This window comes from Ylistrum balloti, unplaced genomic scaffold, assembly GCF_031769215.1.
Source record: "Ylistrum balloti isolate Yb309-2 unplaced genomic scaffold, AGI_CSIRO_Ybal_v1 Utg370042, whole genome shotgun sequence".
Classification (NCBI taxonomy): Eukaryota; Metazoa; Mollusca; class Bivalvia; order Pectinida; family Pectinidae; genus Ylistrum; species Ylistrum balloti.
The window spans coordinates 626,456-645,799 of NW_026782099.1; the positions used below are offsets into that span (position 1 = coordinate 626,456).

The 19,344-nt window shown below is 35.8% G+C and overlaps 1 protein-coding gene across 1 annotated transcript; it reads right to left on the minus strand.

Moving 5' to 3' along the window:
• Nucleotides 1–992: 992 nt before the first annotated feature.
• LOC132549172 (lysophosphatidylserine lipase ABHD12-like) lies at nt 993–19,264 on the minus strand. Its single transcript, XM_060213091.1, has 12 exons — nt 19,143–19,264; nt 13,173–13,303; nt 11,268–11,376; nt 8,083–8,196; nt 7,628–7,704; nt 7,113–7,242; nt 6,576–6,613; nt 6,275–6,354; nt 4,950–5,032; nt 1,999–2,077; nt 1,318–1,445; nt 993–1,047 (listed from the first exon to the last, which is right to left on the minus strand). Exons 1-12 carry the CDS (start codon nt 19,262–19,264, stop codon nt 993–995), a joined length of 1,146 nt encoding a protein of 381 aa, XP_060069074.1.
• Between the last annotated feature and the right edge of the window lie 80 nt (nt 19,265–19,344).

Here is a 19,344-nt window from a genome sequence, read left to right on the forward strand (position 1 = left end):
TAAAACTATTTAATATCCCATACTGTGGACTGTGAGGGACTGAAAATGTTCAAAATCCAATTCTGTACATTGTGAGAGAAAAAAAATTTTCAAATCCCCATAATGTTCATACAAGGGACTAAAACTATCAAAATATTTATATATCAGTTTAAAAAATAAAAAATAAAAAAACCCCACATAAACAGCACCATATAATTAAACAATTAATGAAACCAGAGTATTGTAGTGTGTTACTGAAGGAGGAGCCAGACAATAGAGTGTTGATGTTTGTTACTGAGGAGCTAGACAACAAAGTATTGGTGTGTGTTAGTGAGGGGGAGCCTAACACTAGAGATGATGTGTTTTACAGAGGAGGGGCCAGACACAAGAGTGAGTGTGTTACAGGAGCCAGACAACATAGTATTGATGTGTGTTAGGGAGGGAGCCTAACACTAGAGATGGTGTGTGTTACAGAGGAGGGGCCAGATACTTGCGTGATAGTGTGTGTTACAGAAGGAGGGGCTAGACAACATAGTATTGATGCGTGTTAGGGAGGGGAAGTCTAACACTAGAGATAGTGTGTGTTACAGAGGAGGGGCCAGACACTTGATTGATAGTGTGTGTTATACCCTGTACCCAATAGATCTGTGTATGTCAATAAAGTTAATTCATACTACATCAATACTACACATTGGAAAAATAGTATAAGCTGACTTTGTACTTAATACAGTGATTAGGTTATATCTAGTATCTGTATAGACAGTATCACCCACACCATCACCCGCACCATCACCCACACCATCACCCGCACCATCACCCGCACCAGGGGGATTTGTTGTAATTCACACCTTCATCTTAAGTCTTTTTTCTCCTATACCAAGTCTGCAGACTTGTCCCACCCTACCATGTGTCTGCAGTGCTCTGATCATGCCCACTGTCCCACCCTATCGTGTGTCTGCAGTGCTCAGATCATGCCCACTGTCTGACATAACTAATGCTATCATTGTCGTCTTTTACATTCCCTGAGCATTCTGTATCCTTTCTCCTTCACATGTGTCCATGAATTTTCTGGAAAAACAAAATGTTTCATTAATTGGGAAATTGGACATGGATGCTGTTCAAGAGGTGTGTACAAAATTTGTTGTTGAGTGATGTTGTACAACAGGTGTATACATGTTGCTTGCATTTCATAAAACTTGATTGGTTTAAGAACAAAGTTCTCAAAAACAAATTGAAATAATGAACAAGTTTGAGTGTTATCATAATTATTATGTGGACTGATATTTAGTAGTGAAAGCTTGGACTGCAGACATGACAAGACATATCTTGACAGACTACCTGATGGCGTTGGGCAGTTCTGGGGCCATAAAGATGAGTTTGTGCCCATATCCATAGCTGGCATTGAAAGAGATAAACTCAAGTGGTCCACTGTGTGTAGGACGTGTCTCTGAAGCTATACCATAAAGCTGTAAAGTAGAGATTTTTTTTCAGAATATCATTCTTTGATGATACATACAGATACTAACAATGATTTTTATTTCATATTTTACCATGTACTGTAATTTTCATATTCAGGATTTCATTTCCTTGCAACAATATTTTTTAAAAAAGACTTCATATAGTTTAATTTTATATCTCCAGTGAGACATGTTTACCATAGGAATAAATCTGACAGGTTAATCTTGTAGAGTATAACACCTGACAGGTTAATCTTGTAGAGTATAACACCTGACAGGTTAATCTTGTAGAGTATAACACCTGGCAGGTTAATCTTGTAGAGTATAACACCTGACAGGTTAATCTTGTAGAGTATAACACCTGGCAGGTTAATCTTGTAGAGTATAACACCTGACAGGTTAATCTTGTAGAGTATAACACCTGGCAGGTTAATCTTGTAAAGTATAACACCTGACAGGTTAATCTTGTAAAGTATTAATAAAACATCCAGACAACACCATTTCACAGAAGCTGAAGTTTGGCCGTTGGCAATTCTCAGTGATACAGAACTAAAATATTTACCTTTTTCCCAAGCTCAAATGGTACCACCTTATCATCTTCAGCATGTAGAATCAGGAGAGGTGTGGTTACATGGGCAATACTGAAACAACAAAAAATTCTATCATACTGAATATTGTCTTTATTATATCTGAAGTATGGACATGAATTCCTTAGGTCCAGGTAGTTATGTCAAATATATCTCCTACCATAAGTCATCATTATTGTATGTGTAGTGTGCACACCACCTAATTTAGTAGGATTAATTTATGATGACTTCAGTTGACTATGTGCTATTATTTCAATCTTAATATCTAATAGTACTATATTACCTGTGTGGACCCTAGTGCACTTCTAGTTTAATATCTGCAGTTTTTTTCTTGTGAACTAGAAGTCTTTTCCTCGTGCACTAGAAGAGAACTAGAGTGTACAGATTAGTCTACACTCAACTGTAAACATTTAACCCTCATATGTAGGTTACTTGTGTTACTCTAGTTGTCCATAAATGAGACGAAATCAACATCTTGTAAACTTTGACGGTAAACATCTATGAATGAAGTAACATCTAATACCAGAGGTCAAACCCTGCTTATGTTAATGAAGCAGTATATAAATGACATCAGATATCAATTTCTGGTGACCTTTTGACAAAGCCAATCAGCGATGCAGTATCTGAATCATGTGAGAGGTCAACCTCTGATGACCTTCAATATAACCAATCAGTGACGCAGCAGTTGAATGCTGTGAAAGGTTAAAATCTGGGTGATCTTTGATGTAGCATATCAATGAAGGAGGATTTTAAATGCCATCCAGAGATCAACCTCTGGGTGATCTTTAATGTAGGTTATCAGGGAGCCAGCATTTAAAGTGAGAGGTCAATGTCTGGTGACCTATGTAGCCAATCAGTGAAGTAGCATCTAAATGACATCCCTGCTATTTGAAATCTGTTGTTTCTTACCTATTGTCAAAAGTCACACATACTTGAAAGAAACATTAATTTGTTACCAGCCTCTCCCACTGGCTATGTGACACTTACTTTTTATCAGCCTCTCACACTGGCCATGTGACACTCACTTTTTATCAGCCTCTCCCACTGGCCATGTGACACTCACTTTTTATCAGCCTCTCCCACTAGCCATTTGACACTCACTTTTTATCAGCCTCTCACACTGGCCATGTGACACTCACTATTTATCAGCCTCTCACACTGGCCATGTGACACTCACTTTTTATCAGCCTCTCACACTGGCTATGTGACACTCACTTTTTATCAGCCTCTCACACTGGCCATGTGATGCACACTTTTTATCAGCCTCTCCCACTGGCCATGTGACACTCACTTTTTATCAGCCTCTCACACTGGCCATGTGACACTCACTTTTTATCAGCCTCTCACACTGGCCATGTGACACTCACTTTTTATCAGCCTCTCACACTGGCCATGTGACACTCACTTTTTATCAGCCTCTCACACTGGCCATGTGACACTCACTTTTTATCAGCCTCTCCCACTGGCCATGTGGACACTCACTTTTTATCAGCCTCTCACACTGGCCATGTGACACTCACTTTTTATCAGCCTCTCACACTGGCCATGTGACACTCACTTTTTATCAGCCTCTCACACTGGCCATGTGACACTCACTTTTTATCAGCCTCTCACACTGGCCATGTGACACTCACTTTTTATCAGCCTCTCACACTGGCCATGTGACACTCACTTTTTATCAGCCTCTCACACTGGCCATGTGACACTCACTTTTTATCAGCCTCTCACACTGGCCATGTGACACTCACTTTTTATCAGCCTCTCCCACTAGCCATTTGACACTCACTTTTTATCAGCCTCTCACACTGGCCATGTGACACTCACTTTTTATCAGCCTCTCACACTGGCCATGTGACACACACTTTTTATCAGCCTCTCCCACTGGCCATGTGACACTCACTTTTTATCAGCCTCTCCCACTGGCCATGTGACACACACATTTTATCAGCCTCTCCCACTGGCCATGTGACACACACTTTTTATCAGCCTCTCCCACTGGCCATGTGACATTCACTTTTTATCAGCCTCTCCCACTGGCCATGTGACACACACTTTTTATCAGCCTCTCCCACTGGCCATGTGACACACACTTTTTATCAGCCTCTCCCACTGGCCATGTGACACTCACTTTTTATCAGCCTCTCCCACTGGCCATGTGACACTCACTTTTTATCAGCCTCTCCCACTGGCCATGTGACACTCACTTTTTATCAGCCTCTCCCACTGGCCATGTGACACACACTTTTTATCAGCCTCTCACACTGGCCATGTGACACACACTTTTTATCAGCCTCTCCCACTGGCCATGTGACACTGACGTTTTATCAGCCTCTCCCACTGGCTATGTGACACTCACTTTTTATCAGCCTCTCACACTGCCTATGTGACACTCACTTTTTATCAGCCTCTCCCACTGGCCATGTGACACACACATTTTATCAGCCTCTCCCACTGGCCATGTGACACTCACTTTTTATCAGCCTCTTCCACTGGCCATGTGATATTCACTTTTTATCAGCCTCTCCCACTGGCCATGTGACACACACATTTTATCAGCCTCTCCCACTGGCCATGTGACACACACTTTTTATCAGCCTCTCCCACTGGCCATGTGACACACACATTTTATCAGCCTCTCCCACTGGCCATGTGACACACACATTTTATCAGCCTCTCCCACTGGCTATGTGACACACACTTTTTATCAGCCTCTCCCACTGGCCATGTGACACACACATTTTATCAGCCTCTCCCACTGGCTATGTGACACACACATTTTATCAGCCTCTCCCACTGGCTTTGTGACACACACATTTTATCAGCCTCTCCCACTGCCTATGTGACACTCACATTTTATCAGCCTCTCACACTAGCCATGTGACACACACATTTTATCAGCCTCTCCCACTGGCCATGTGACACTCACTTTTTATCAGAGGTAAAGCTGATGTTGTTCAGATCAATGGTATCCAGGAAGACTGCCTCAAACCAGGGCAACATTCGGAAAGGCTGAAATAATACAAATAATCCAAGGGAGCAAATTCAAAAAAAGACTGAATTGAAATAGGTAACCAAGATCTGATGAAAGTGTTCACAATGAGGGAACTCAAAAGTAGAAGCCATTACAATGAGGGAACTTAACAGTTGAAGCTATTACAATGAGGGCACTCAATAGTGAATACCATTATTATGAGAGAACTCAATAGTTAATACTATTACAATGAGGGGACTCAATAGTGAATAACATTACAATGAGGGGACTCAATAGTGGATAACATTACAATGAGGGGACTCAATAGTGGATAACATTACAATGAAGGGACTCAATAGTGAATAACATTACAATGAGGGGACTCAATAGTGAATAACATTACAATGAGGGGACTCAATAGTGGATAACATTACAATGAGGGGACTCAATAGTGGATAACATTACAATGAGGGGACTCAATAGTGGATAACATTACAATGAGGGGACTCAATAGTGAATAACATTAAAATGAGGGGACTCAATAGTGAATAACATTACAATGAGGGGACTCAATAGTGAATAACATTAAAATGAGGGGACTCAACAGTGGCTAACATTACAATGAGGGGACTCAATAGTGGATAACATTACAATGAGGGGACTCAATAGTGGATAACATTACAATGAGGGGACTCGATAGTGAATAACATTACAATGAGGGGACTCAATAGTGAATACCATTACAATGAGGGGACTCAATAGTGGGTAACATTAAAATGAGGGGACTCAATAGTGGATAACGTTACAATGAGGGGACTCAATAGTGGATAACATTACAATGAGGGGACTCAATGGTGAATAACATTACAATGAGGGAACTCAATAGTGAATAACATTACAATGAGGGGACTCAATAGTGGATAACATTACAATAAGGGGACTCAATAGTGGATAACATTACAATGAGGGGACTCAATAGTGGATAACATTACAATGAGGGAACTCAATAGTGAATATCATTACAATGAGGGGACTCAATAGTGGATAACATTACAATGAGGGGACTCAATAGTGAATACCATTACAATGAGGGGACTCAATAGTGGATAACATTACAATGAGGGGACTCAATAGTAAATAACATTACAATGAGGGGACTCAATAGTAAATAACATTACAATGAGGGGACTCAATAATGAATACCATTACAATGAGGGGACTCAATAGCTTTAAGGTTATGTCCTGTGTTTACAGATCCTACATCTAGACACACTACTTACAGCTGTGAATGGGTGTTTAGAGGCTGCTTCCCTGATGTTGGTGAAAGGTGATTCCAGAACCACACCTAACGGTTCTTCATCTGGGAACACAGAGGTACATTATAGTACCGGTACAACATGGATCAATATATAATGTATACAATATCATCAACCATCAATGTCAATTTAAATTCCACAAAAAGTTTACAAGAAACTAAACAAAAAGTTAAGTTTTTATATCCTAAAAGTTGAAAGTTTAGTAACAGTTTTAGGGACTTAAGGCACAAAACAATGTACAATACATAGAAATATATCGACATACCTTTTTCACACAGCATCTTTGCCAATTTAGTTGTAATTCTGAAAGTAAAACATAACCCCAATACAATAACATTTTTTACTATAACATAACATATCAAAGTGTATGCTTCACTAAATACAGGTTTCCCTTGACATTGTATCCCTCCATCTGAGATGAGATGATCTCATACCTTAACTATATAATAATTCACAGCGATTTTTGTAGAACTCAGTGTGTGTTGTAGTTAGTCTTATGAACTAAGATTACTCATGCTGTTCAAAGAGAATGTCCCCACAGGTACACAGGTGTGTCACCACTTCTCTGTTTAATGTGATGTAGTAAGTGTTATGAACAAAGATTACTCACGCTGTACCAAGAGAATGTCCCCACAGGTACACAGGTGTGTCATCACTCCACTGTTTAATGTTTGTTGTAGTAAGTGTTATGAACCAAGATTACTCACGCTGTACCAAGAGAATGTCCCCACAGGTACACAGGTGTGTCACCACTTCTCTGTTTAATGTGATGTAGTAAGTGTTATGAACCAAGATTACTCACGCTGTACCAAGAGAATGTCCCCACAGGTACACAGGTGTGTCACCACTTCTCTCTCTAATCCACTTATACATGAAGTAACCATCTGCTACCACTCCGTCTTCAGTTGGCACCCCAAATGAGTCTGCCCAGCCTGAATTACATACATTTAGTAAGTATTACAGATAAACTGCTATTAGGGACACCAGGTAGGTAGCCTGTACTATATACAGGTGGGAGAAACTTGTCCCATTATAAGCAGAATTTGGCTTCAATTATTGTGAGGACAGAATGGGCCAAGCAAACACAATCTGATCTGTTCAAGTTCATTTGATTTCCCAAATGCAATACAGGTAATAAAGAAACAATAATAGCTTTTAATTAGTACAATATACAAAATGACAAAAGTTCAATATCACACATATCTACCCATCTGTATATAGCATCTGATACTGATCAAGCATGGTTACACTGGGCTCACATCTGTTACAGCCGGTTACACATGGGTTTTGTTTTGTCTATTATCTTTGTCTACTCACCTCTATAATCAAATGCTATCACATGGAAATCCATGGCCACAAGAAGTTTGTATAGCTGCACTCTGTGCCAGCCAGCTCTAAAACACAAAATCAGTGACAAATATAAATACTTAGAAATACTGTAATTAAAATTCTATCAAAGTTATACCAGACAAGGAATGATGTGGATAAACAATGATTCAGGATGACAGGTTTCTACCTCAACAGTATGTAAACAATTATTGGTATATAAACACTCACTGATATATAAACATTTATTGGTATATAAACAATTATTGGTATATAAACATGTATTGCTATATAAACACTCACTGATATATAAACAATTATTGTTATATAATCATTTATTGATATATAACCAATTATTGGGATATAAACACTCACTGATATATAAACAATTATTGGTATATTAGCAGTCAAGTCACTGATCCTCTTATCCTTTTTCATTGATTTACCTTGACCCAGAAGTTCCATGAAGGTAAAGAAAGATGGGTTTACCATCCTTCAACAAGTTATCATATTGGTTGAATTCAACTCCAGATGCAGCGTCTGACTGAGGGATTAAATGCCTACAGTATAAAAAATATAAATCTGATTATCTACCTGTAATGAGCATTACATAATGATACTAAGAGTCATGCTATATCAAGCTTTCAAACCTAGTATTTTATCACCAGTTATATGGTCCTCAACATTCAGATCTAGACCTTTATCACAGGTTATATGGTCCTCACCATTCAGACCTAGTCCTTTATCACAGGTTATATGGTCCTCACCATTCAGACCTAATCCTTTATCACAGGTTATATGGTCCTCACCATTCAGACCTAGTCCTTTATCACAGGTTATATGGTCCTCACCATTCAGACCAAGTCCTTTATCACAGGTTATATGGTCCTCACCATTCAGATCTAGACCTTTATCACAGGTTATGTGGTCCTCACCATTCAGACCTAGTCCTTTATCACAGGTTATATGGTCCTCACCATTCAGACCTAATCCTTTATCACAGGTTACATGGTCCTCACCATTCAGACCAAGTCCTTTATCACAGGTTATATGGTCCTCAACATTCAGACCTAGTCCTTTATCACAGGTTATATGGCCCTCACCATTCAGACCTAGTCCTTTATCACAGGTTATATGGTCCTCACCATTCAGACCTAATCCTTTATCACAGGTTATATGGTCCTCACCATTCAGACCTAATCCTTTATCACAGGTTATATGGTCCTCACCATTCAGACCTAGTCCTTTATCACAGGTTATATGGTCCTCACCATTCAGACCAAGTCCTTTATCACAGGTTATGTGGTCCTCACCATTCAGACCAAGTCCTTTATCACAGGTTATGTGGTCCTCACTATTCAGACCAAGTCCTTTATCACAGGTTATGTGGTCCTCAACATTCAGACCTAGTCCTTTATCACAGGTTATGTGGTCCTCACCATTCATACCTAGTCCTTTATCACAGGTTATGTGGTCCTCACCATTCAGACCTAGTCCTTTATCACAGGTTATTTGGTCCTCACCATTCAGACCCAATCCTTTATCACAGGTTATATGGTCCTCACCATTCAGACCTAGTCCTTTATCACAGGTTATATGGTCCTCACCATTCAGACCTAGTCCTTTATCACAGGTTATTTGGTCCTCACCATTCAGACCCAATCCTTTATCACAGGTTATATGGTCCTCACCATTCATACCTAGTCCTTTATCACAGGTTATGTGGTCCTCACCATTCAGACCTAGTCCTTTATCACAGGTTATTTGGTCCTCACCATTCAGACCTAGTCCTTTATCACAGGTTATATGGTCCTCACCATTCAGACCAAGTCCTTTATCACAGGTTATTTGGTCCTCACCATTCAGACCAAGTCCTTTATCACAGGTTATTTGGTCCTCACCATTCAGACCAAGTCCTTTATCACAGGTTATTTGGTCCTCACCATTCAGACCAAGTCCTTTATCACAGGTTATATGGTCCTCACCATTCAGACCTAGTTCTTTATCACAGGTTATATGGTCCTCACCATTCAGACCAAGTCCTTTATCACAGGTTATTTGGTCCTCACCATTCAGACCAAGTCCTTTATCACAGGTTATGTGGTCCTCACCATTCAGACCAAGTCCTTTATCACAGGTTATATGGTCCTCACCATTCAGACCTAATCCTTTATCACAGGTTATATGGTCCTCACCATTCAGACCTAGTCCTTTATCACAGGTTATTTAGTCCTCACCATTCAGACCAAGTCCTTTATCACAGGTTATGTGGTCCTCACCATTCAGACCAAGTCCTTTATCACAGGTTATATGGTCCTCACCATTCAGACCTAATCCTTTATCACAGGTTATATGGTCCTCAACATTCAGATCTAGTCCTTTATCACAGGTTATATGGTCCTCACCATTCAGACCTAGTCCTTTATCACAGGTTATATGGTCCTCAACATTCAGACCTAGTCCTTTATCACAGGTTATATGGTCCTCACCATTCAGACCTAATCCTTTATCACAGGTTATGTGGTCCTCACCATTCAGACCTAGTACTTTATCACAGGTTATATGGTCCTCACCATTCAGACCAAGTCCTTTATCACAGGTTATGTGGTCCTCACCATTCAGACCAAGTCCTTTATCACAGGTTATGTGGTCCTCACCATTCAGACCAAGTCCTTTATCACAGGTTATATGGTCCTCACCATTCAGACCAAGTCCTTTATCACAGGTTATGTGGTCCTCACCATTCAGACCAAGTCCTTTATCACAGGTTATGTGGTCCTCACCATTCAGACCAAGTCCTTTATCACAGGTTATGTGGTCCTCACCAAGTATACAACAGGATAACAATTAAATGAACAGGATCAAACTTAATTCTAAAACTTCCTGTTTTGTGAAAAAATTCTGTACGTGTTAGAATTCCCAGTACACAACAGGATAACACTTAAATCATTCCGCAGTACACATCAGAATCAAACTTAAATCTAAAATTTCCTGTTCTGGAAAAGTTTCCAAGTTATGATTTCAGCATCATCTGTTCAGTATTCTAAATATGCAAGCTTCATCTAACTCCATTACTGCTGATTTATAGAGGACACTTTCACTATTTCTAACCAACCACCAACCCTGCTGTTTTTATGAGACATACATTGTCACTCTTTCTTACCAAACTCCAACCCTGCTGTTTTTATAAGACATACAATGTTAGTCTTTCTTACCAAACTCCAACCCTGCTGTTTTTATAAGACATACAATGTTAGTCTTTCTTACCAAACTCCAACCCTGCTGTTTTTATAAGACATACAATGTTAGTCTTTCTTACCAAACTCCAACCCTGCTGTTTTTATAAGACATACAATGTTAGTCTTTCTTACCAAACTCCAACCCTGCTGTTTTTATAAGACATACAATGTTAGTCTTTCTTACCAAACTCCAACCCTGCTGTTTTTATAAGACATACAATGTTAGTCTTTCTTACCAAACTCCAACCCTGCTGTTTTTATAAGACATACAATGTTAGTCTTTCTTACCAAACTCCAACCCTGCTGTTTTTATAAGACATACACTGTTAGTCTTTCTTACCAAACTCCAACCCTGCTGTTTTTATAAGACATACACTGTCGCTCTCTCTTACCAAACTCCAACCTTGCTGTTTTCGTCTACTTGTAGGTAGAAGTTCCTGACGGAGTCTCCCAGACCAAACTCATCAGGCTTTGTGACATCTATAAATGGAGGCCATCGAACTGTAATCAAATCACAATATATCAGTTTAGGTATAAATACAGAAACGTCACATTCAAAATGATCTTTTTTTTCAAATTGTAATTGTTGTAGAATAGAAGTTCGTATGTACACATGTACAACCAGTAGAAGATTTGAATGTGATGTTTCAATGTCTACACAGTCACCTTCATTAGACAAATGACCAGTGTTGAGTGTACTAGCACTGTTACACAGTGTACAAGATGGTAAGAAATTGAGAAACACAAGAGGAGGAAAGTATACCGGAATAAAAGCAAAACAGTAAAAAAAAAAATCATAAATGGAGAAAGGGTGACAATATAACAAGATTTTACAGGATAAATTGTGAAACATTAATAAGGCTTTCTGTGAGAAAAGGTGAAAGTATACCTGTAGAAATGTTTCACAGGAGAAAGGTTGACAGTACAACAAGGTTTTACAGAAGAAATGGTGAAAATTAAAAAATTTTATTGGAGAAATGGTGAAAGTTTAATAAGGTTTTACATAAGAAATGGTGATAGTATACTTGTAAAAAGGTCTTATAGGAGAAATGGTGACAGTATAACAAGGTTTTACAAGAGAAATGGTGACAGTACAACAAGGTTTTACAGAAGAAATGGTGAAAATTTAAAAAATTTTATTGGAGAAATGGTGAAAGTTTAATAAGGTTTTACATAAGAAATGGTGACAGTATACTTGTAAAAAGATCTTATAGGAGAAATGGTGACAGTATAACAAGGTTTTACAAGAGAAATGGTGACAGTAAAACAAGGTTTTACAGGAGAAATGGTGAAAATTTAAAAAATTTTATTGGAGAAATGGTGAAAGTTTAACAAGGTTTTACAGGAGAAATGGTGACAGTATAACAAGGTTTTACAGGAGAAATGGTGACAGTATAACAAGGTTTTACAGGTTTTACAGAAATGGTGACAGTATAACAAGGTTTTACAGGAGAAATGGTGAAAGTGACAGTATAACAAGGTTTTACATTGGTTACAAGGTTTTACAGGAGGAAGGGTGACAGTATAACAAGGTTTTACAGGAGAAATGGTGACAGATAACAAGGTTTTACAGGAGAAATGGTGACAGGAAAAGTATAACAAGGTTTTACAGGAGAAAGGGTGACAGTATAACAAGGTTTTACAGGAGGAAGGGTGACAGTATAACAAGGTTTTACAGGAGAAATGGTGACAGTATAACAAGGTTTTACAGGAGAAATGGTGACAGTATAACAAGGTTTTACAGGAGAAATGGTGACAGTATAACAAGGTTTTACAGGAGAAAGGGTGACAGTATAACAAGGTTTTACAGGAGGAAGGGTGACAGTATAACAAGGTTTTACAGGAGAAATGGTGACAGTATAACAAGGTTTTACAGGAGAAATAGTGACAATATAACAAGGTTTTACAGGAAAAAGGGTGACAGTATAACTTGTTTATAAGATAAATAAAGACATGATAACAGATTTATGGGAAAATGGTGATAGTATATAGAGGGTACTCAATGGTTTCCTGTTAATTTCCTATAAATATAGTTTCCAAAATGTACATATTCTGTCATATTCACGGAATATATAATACTTAACAGGAAACCAATTAAATTTACTTATTATTACATTTTCAAATGAAATTAATTCCTTCCCTAGGAACTACTCAAATGTTATGTGAATACAATCTAACGGTCCAGATCTTTCAGAGGTTGTATACATCTTTATGCATTTATGATATTTAATGATGACTCTAGAATTGATTGACTAGTTGTTTACGATCTAAACTTAAGCTTAAATGAACACACTTACAATTGTTGAGGAACACTGCTTTAGACTGTATCCATGGATTTGTCAGGATTAGTACTGGGGTGAGAACGTGCAAACAAAACAAAAATCCCAAGATCAACTTTACACAGAGTAGTATGAGTCTCCATAACCATCTGTAACATAAAGAATAAAAACACTCTTTCAGAGCCATATATAACATAAAGAATAAAAACACTCTTTCAGAGCCATATATAACATAAAGAATAAAAACACTCTTTCAGAGCCATATATAACATAAAGAATAAAAACACTCTTTCAGAGCCATATATAACATAAAGAATAAAAACACTCTTTCAGAGCCATATATAACATAAAGAATAAAAAAAGAGCCATATATAATCTTTCAGAGCCATATATAACATAAAGAATAAAAACACTCTTTCAGAGCCATATATAACATAAAGAATAAAAACACTCTTTCAGAGCCATATATAACATAAAGAATAAAAACACTCTTTCAGAGCCATATATAACATAAAGAATAAAAAAAAGCCATATATAACATAAAGAATAAAAACACTCTTTCAGAGCCATATATAACATAAAGAATAAAAACACTCTTTCAGAGCCATATATAACATAAAGAATAAAAACACTCATATATAACATAAAGAGCCATATATAACATAAAGAATAAAAACACTCTTTCAGAGCCATATATAACATAAAGAATAAAAACACTCTCATATATAACATAAAGAGCCATATATAACATAAAGAATAAAAACACTCTTTCAGAGCCATATATAACATAAAGAATAAAAACACTCTTTCAGAGCCATATATAACATAAAGAATAACAACACTCTTTCAGAGCCATATATAACATAAAGAATAAAAACACTCTTTCAGAGCCATATATAACATAAAGAATAAAAACACTCTTTCAGAGCCATATATAACATAAAGAATAAAAACACTCTTTCAGGGCCATATATAACATAAAGAATAAAAAACACTCTTTCAGGGCCATATATAACATAAAGAATAAAAAACTCTCTTTCAGAGCCATATATAACATAAGGAATATAAAACACTCATATTCAGAGCCATATATAACATAAAAATCAGGGCCATATATAACACTCTTTCAGAGCCATATATAACATAAACTCTCTTTCTGGGACATAAAGAAAAAAACACTCTCTCAGGGCAATATATAAAATAAAGAATAAAAAACACTCTTTCAGAGCCATATATAACATAAAGAATAAAAACACTCTTTCAGAGCCATATATAACATAAAGAATAAAAACTCTCTCAGGGCCATATATAACATAAAGAATAAAAACACTCTCTCAGGGCCATATATAACATAAAGAATAAAAACACTCTTTCAGGGCCATATATAACATAAAGAATAAAAACACTCTTTCAGAGCCATATATAACATAAAGAATAAAAACACTCTTTCAGAGCCATATATAACATAAAGAATAAAAACACTCTTTCAGAGCCATATATAACATAAAGAATAAAAACACTCTTTCAGAGCCATATATAACATAAAGAATAACAACACTCTTTCAGAGCCATATATAACATAAAGAATAAAAACACTCTCTCAGAGCCATATATAACATAAAGCCATATATAAATAAAAACACTCTCTCAGAGCCATATATAACATAAAGAATAACAACACTCTTCAGAGCCATATATAACATAAAGAATAAAAACACTCTTTCAGAGCCATATATAACATAAAGAATATAAAAACACTCTTTCAGAGCCATATATAACATAAAGAATAAAAACACTCTCTCAGAGCCATATATAACATAAAGAATAACAACACTCTTTCAGAGCCATATATAACATAAAGAATAAAAACACTCTCTCAGAGCCATATATAACATAAAGAATAACAACACTCTTTCAGAGCCATATATAACATAAAGAATAAAAACACTCTTTCAGAGCCATATATAACATAAAGAATAAAAACACTCTTTCATAGCCATATATAACATAAAGAATAAAAACACTCATATATCATAAAGCCATATATATAACATAAAGAATAAAAACACTCTTTCAGAGCCATATATAACATAAAGAATAAAAACACTCTTTCATATATAACATAAAGCCATATATAACATAAAGAATAAAGAAGCCATATATAACATAAAGAATAAAAACACTCTTTCAGAGCCATATATATCATAAAGAATAAAAACACTCTTTCAGAGCCATATATAACATAAAGAATAAAAACACTCTTTCAGAGCCATATATAACATAAAGAATAAAAACACTCTCTCAGGGCCATATATAACATAAAGATATAAAAAACTCTTTCAGAGCCATATATAACATAAAGAATAAAAACACTCTTTCAGAGCCATATATAACATAAAGAATAAAAACACTCTTTCAGAGCCATATATAACATAAAGAGTAAAAACACTCTTTCAGAGCCATATATAACATAAAGAATAAAAACACTCTTTCAGAGCCATATATAACATAAAGAATAGCCATATATAACAGCCATATATAACATAAAGAATAAAAACACTCTTTCTCATTTCAGAGCCATATATAACATAAAGAATAAAAACACTCTCTCAGGGCCATATATAACATAAAGAATAAAAACACTCTCTCAGGGCCATATATAACATAAAGAATAAAAACACTCTTTCAGGGCCATATATAACATAAAGAATAAAAACATATATAACATAAAGAATAAAAACACTCTTTCAGAGCCATATATAACATAAAGAATAAAAACTCTCTTTCAGAGCCATATATAACATAAAGAATAAACACACTCTATCAGCTCAATATATAACATAAAGAATAAAAACACTCTTTCAGTGCCATATATAACATAAAGAATAAAAACACTCTTTCAGAGCCATATATAACATAAAGAATAAAAACACTCTTTCAGAGCCATATATAACATAAAGAATAAAAACACTCTTTCAGAGCCATATATAACATAAAGAATAAAAACTCTCTCAGGGCCATATATAACATAAAGAATAAAAACACTCTTTCAGGGCCATATATAACATAAAGAATAAAAACACTCTTTCAGAGCCATATATAACATAAAGAATAAAAAAACTCTCTCAGGGCCATATATAACATAAAGAATAAAAACACTCTTTCAGAGCCATATATAACATAAAGAATAAAAACACTCTTTCAGAGCCATATATAACATAAAGAATAAAAACACTCTGTCAGAGCCATATATAACATAAAGCCATATAATAAAAACACTCTTTCAGAGCCATATATAACATAAAGAATAAAAACACTCTTTCAGAGCCATATATAACATAAAGAATATAAAAACACTCTTTCAGAGCCATATATAACATAAAGAATAAAAACACTCTTTCAGAGCCATATATAACATAAAGAATAAAAACACTCTCTCAGGGCCATATATAACATAAAGAATAAAAACACTCTTTCAGAGCCATATATAACATAAAGAATAAAAACACTCTTTCAGAGCCATATATAACATAAAGAATAACAACAAAGCCATATATAACATAAAGAATAAAAACACTCTTTCAGAGCCATATATAACATAAAGAATAAAAAACACTCTTTAAGGGCCATATATAACATAAAGAATAAAAAACACTCTCTCAGGGCCATATATAACATAAAGAATAAAAAACACTCTTTCAGAGCCATATATAACATAAAGAATAAAAAACACTCTTTCAGGGCCATATATAACATAAAGAATAAAAACACTCTTTCAGAGCCATATATAACATAAAGAATAAAAACACTCTTTCAGGGCCATATATAAGGGCCATATATAACATAAAAAATAAAAACACTCTTTCAGAGCCATATATAACATAAAGAATAAAAACACTCTTTCAGAGCCATATATAACATAAAGAATAAAAACACTCTTTCAGAGCCATATATAACATAAAGAATAAAAAACACTCTTTCAGAGCCATATATAACATAAAGAATAAAAACACTCTTTCAGAGCCATATATAACATAAAGAATAACAACACTCTTTCTTAGCCATATTTGACATAAAAAACAACAACACTCTCTCTTAGCTATATATATTATAAAGAATAACAAAATTCTGTCTCAGAGTCTTCTTTAACATAAAATAGACATAGAAAATTGTCTGTCCTTTTTGTCAATAGAAAATTTTGTGTTCATTACAAAATATTTGACAAGTAACAATAAACAACTAGATACTTCATCCATAATCTTGACCAAATCAAATGATAATGCGACTCCTCACTTAAATCAATACCCTTTTTTATTTACTCTACAACGAAAATATTATTTATCAGTAAAGATGAAAAATCTTACAGAAACTTTGACATGTTACGAAAATTGACAATGAAAATTGTGTACTCATTTGACATTTGACCTTGGAGAAGAGGTCACTAATACCATTAGCAGTGCACAACTTTAGGTCTATAACTGATCATGGCACATTTATGCTTTAAGTTTTATCAGGAAAATTTAATAATCATAGCCCTGACAAAAATGTACTTTGAAAATGTCCACTTATTTTGACCTTTGACCTTGAACTTAAGGTCCCAATGACCTAATTTCAGAGCAATACACATGACCTGTGGGTGATGAAGATCTATTCAAAGTTTCATCATCACAAATATCTCTAATGGTTCAGAGTCATTTACCGGCTCCTCGTGCAGACTTGTGAAGGGCTGAGACCAAATTACCTCAATGATGATTTAATTAAGTCTGTACAATGTCATGTTTGGTTGTGCTGTGATAACTATTTTGTTTCCATTGTTCCGACCAAATTACACAATAGTAAACTCTACAATCAGTTCACCTGATTATTTCTTTTATTTTCTTTCGACAGCGAAAGAAATCATGTAAAAATTTTATACATATTACAAACATATATGTACAAGTATAAAAACGAAATTATATTGCATGTGTCATCATTATGCTGAGCCACATAGATCTATATAATTAGAGTTAATAATCAGAAATATCTTTACATAACTTATAGTTACTTAAAGTTGTGATTCCATATTGCAGGAACTACTGTTCCTATTTACTGTATTCAATATTTGCTTCCAGGGTAGTACTACTGTCATACTGTCATAAATGTACAACACATATCACAAGTCTAATGTCTTATAATTATTCTTTTTTTTTTTTAAGTTTTCATCACCCCGCATTACTCATTTTGCTGTAAAGTCTCTTTGTATTAACTAGTGGCTGATTCAATGAACACCAGCCCAGGGACACAACCAGGAGAGCACAGTGTGGTCCTATATTCAGCTTCCTGAGAAACAGTTCAACAACCAGTTACCACCATGGGTATTGAGCCTCGAACCACACACTTCATCTGAGGTTGCGTAAGCCAATTAGTATTTTACCATCTGGACTGTATCGCAGCTCTCTATTTATTCAAGTGATTTTTATATCTGGCACAGCCTTTCAGCAGTGGTCATTATATAGCTGTATATACCAGGGAAGTCCCTGTATATACGTATATATACACATGTACTGAAAACAGTGCATCTATACCTGATAATTATATCCACTCTGCACTAAATGTTAATCAAGTAAACACAATGGTTTACATCTATTGTAGAGAGTTCACTAATACCTTGACCAGCTATTTGACAGCAATATATGCCTCAGTACCACCACAGGGCATCACTGACCTGCAGGTCAACAACGTAATACAATACATGTATTATGTAAGGGAACTTCCCGTAGACGTGCTTATTTTCGCTTATTTTCATGTTTCAAGCAGCAACATGTTGTTTGTCGCTTCTATGTGTTTATTGAGATCCGTTGATTAACCCGAGTACAAAACGGAAGGATACCACAACCTATAGACTGATCTACATATAAATGTCAAACACCAGTGCTGTCAATAGAGCAACGGACGAGTAAACACGGATACTGTCATGTCTCGATCTCGGGACCTCGAACACTAACTTACCCAGGTAAGGCTTGTCCAGATCCCTTGACTGCATCAGTATTCAACACCTGAACCTCTTCTTCTTTTTGTGGTGTTGTTTGTGCTTTCACAGGAGACGATTTCCTCTGTCGTGTGTTTGACATTTTGTGTATAAACCTATTCTTTGTACTCCGACCTAAACCAGGACTCAGGTAAATGAGGCTTCATTACGAGTTTTCTCATT

What these genes read in the sequence shown, in the direction of transcription:
- LOC132549172 (XM_060213091.1), bottom strand. Translation starts at nt 19,264, where the DNA reads ATGTCAAACACACGACAGAGGAAATCGTCTCCTGTGAAAGCACAAACA. An exon ending in CATGGAACTTCTGGGTCAAG is followed by an intron (nt 7,705 to 8,082) that starts GTAAATCAATGA and finishes TTTGTGTTTTAG; the next exon opens with AGCTGGCTGGCACAGAGTGC. An exon ending in GATAGCATTTGATTATAGAG is followed by an intron (nt 7,243 to 7,627) that starts GTGAGTAGACAA and finishes TATGTAATTCAG; the next exon opens with GCTGGGCAGACTCATTTGGG.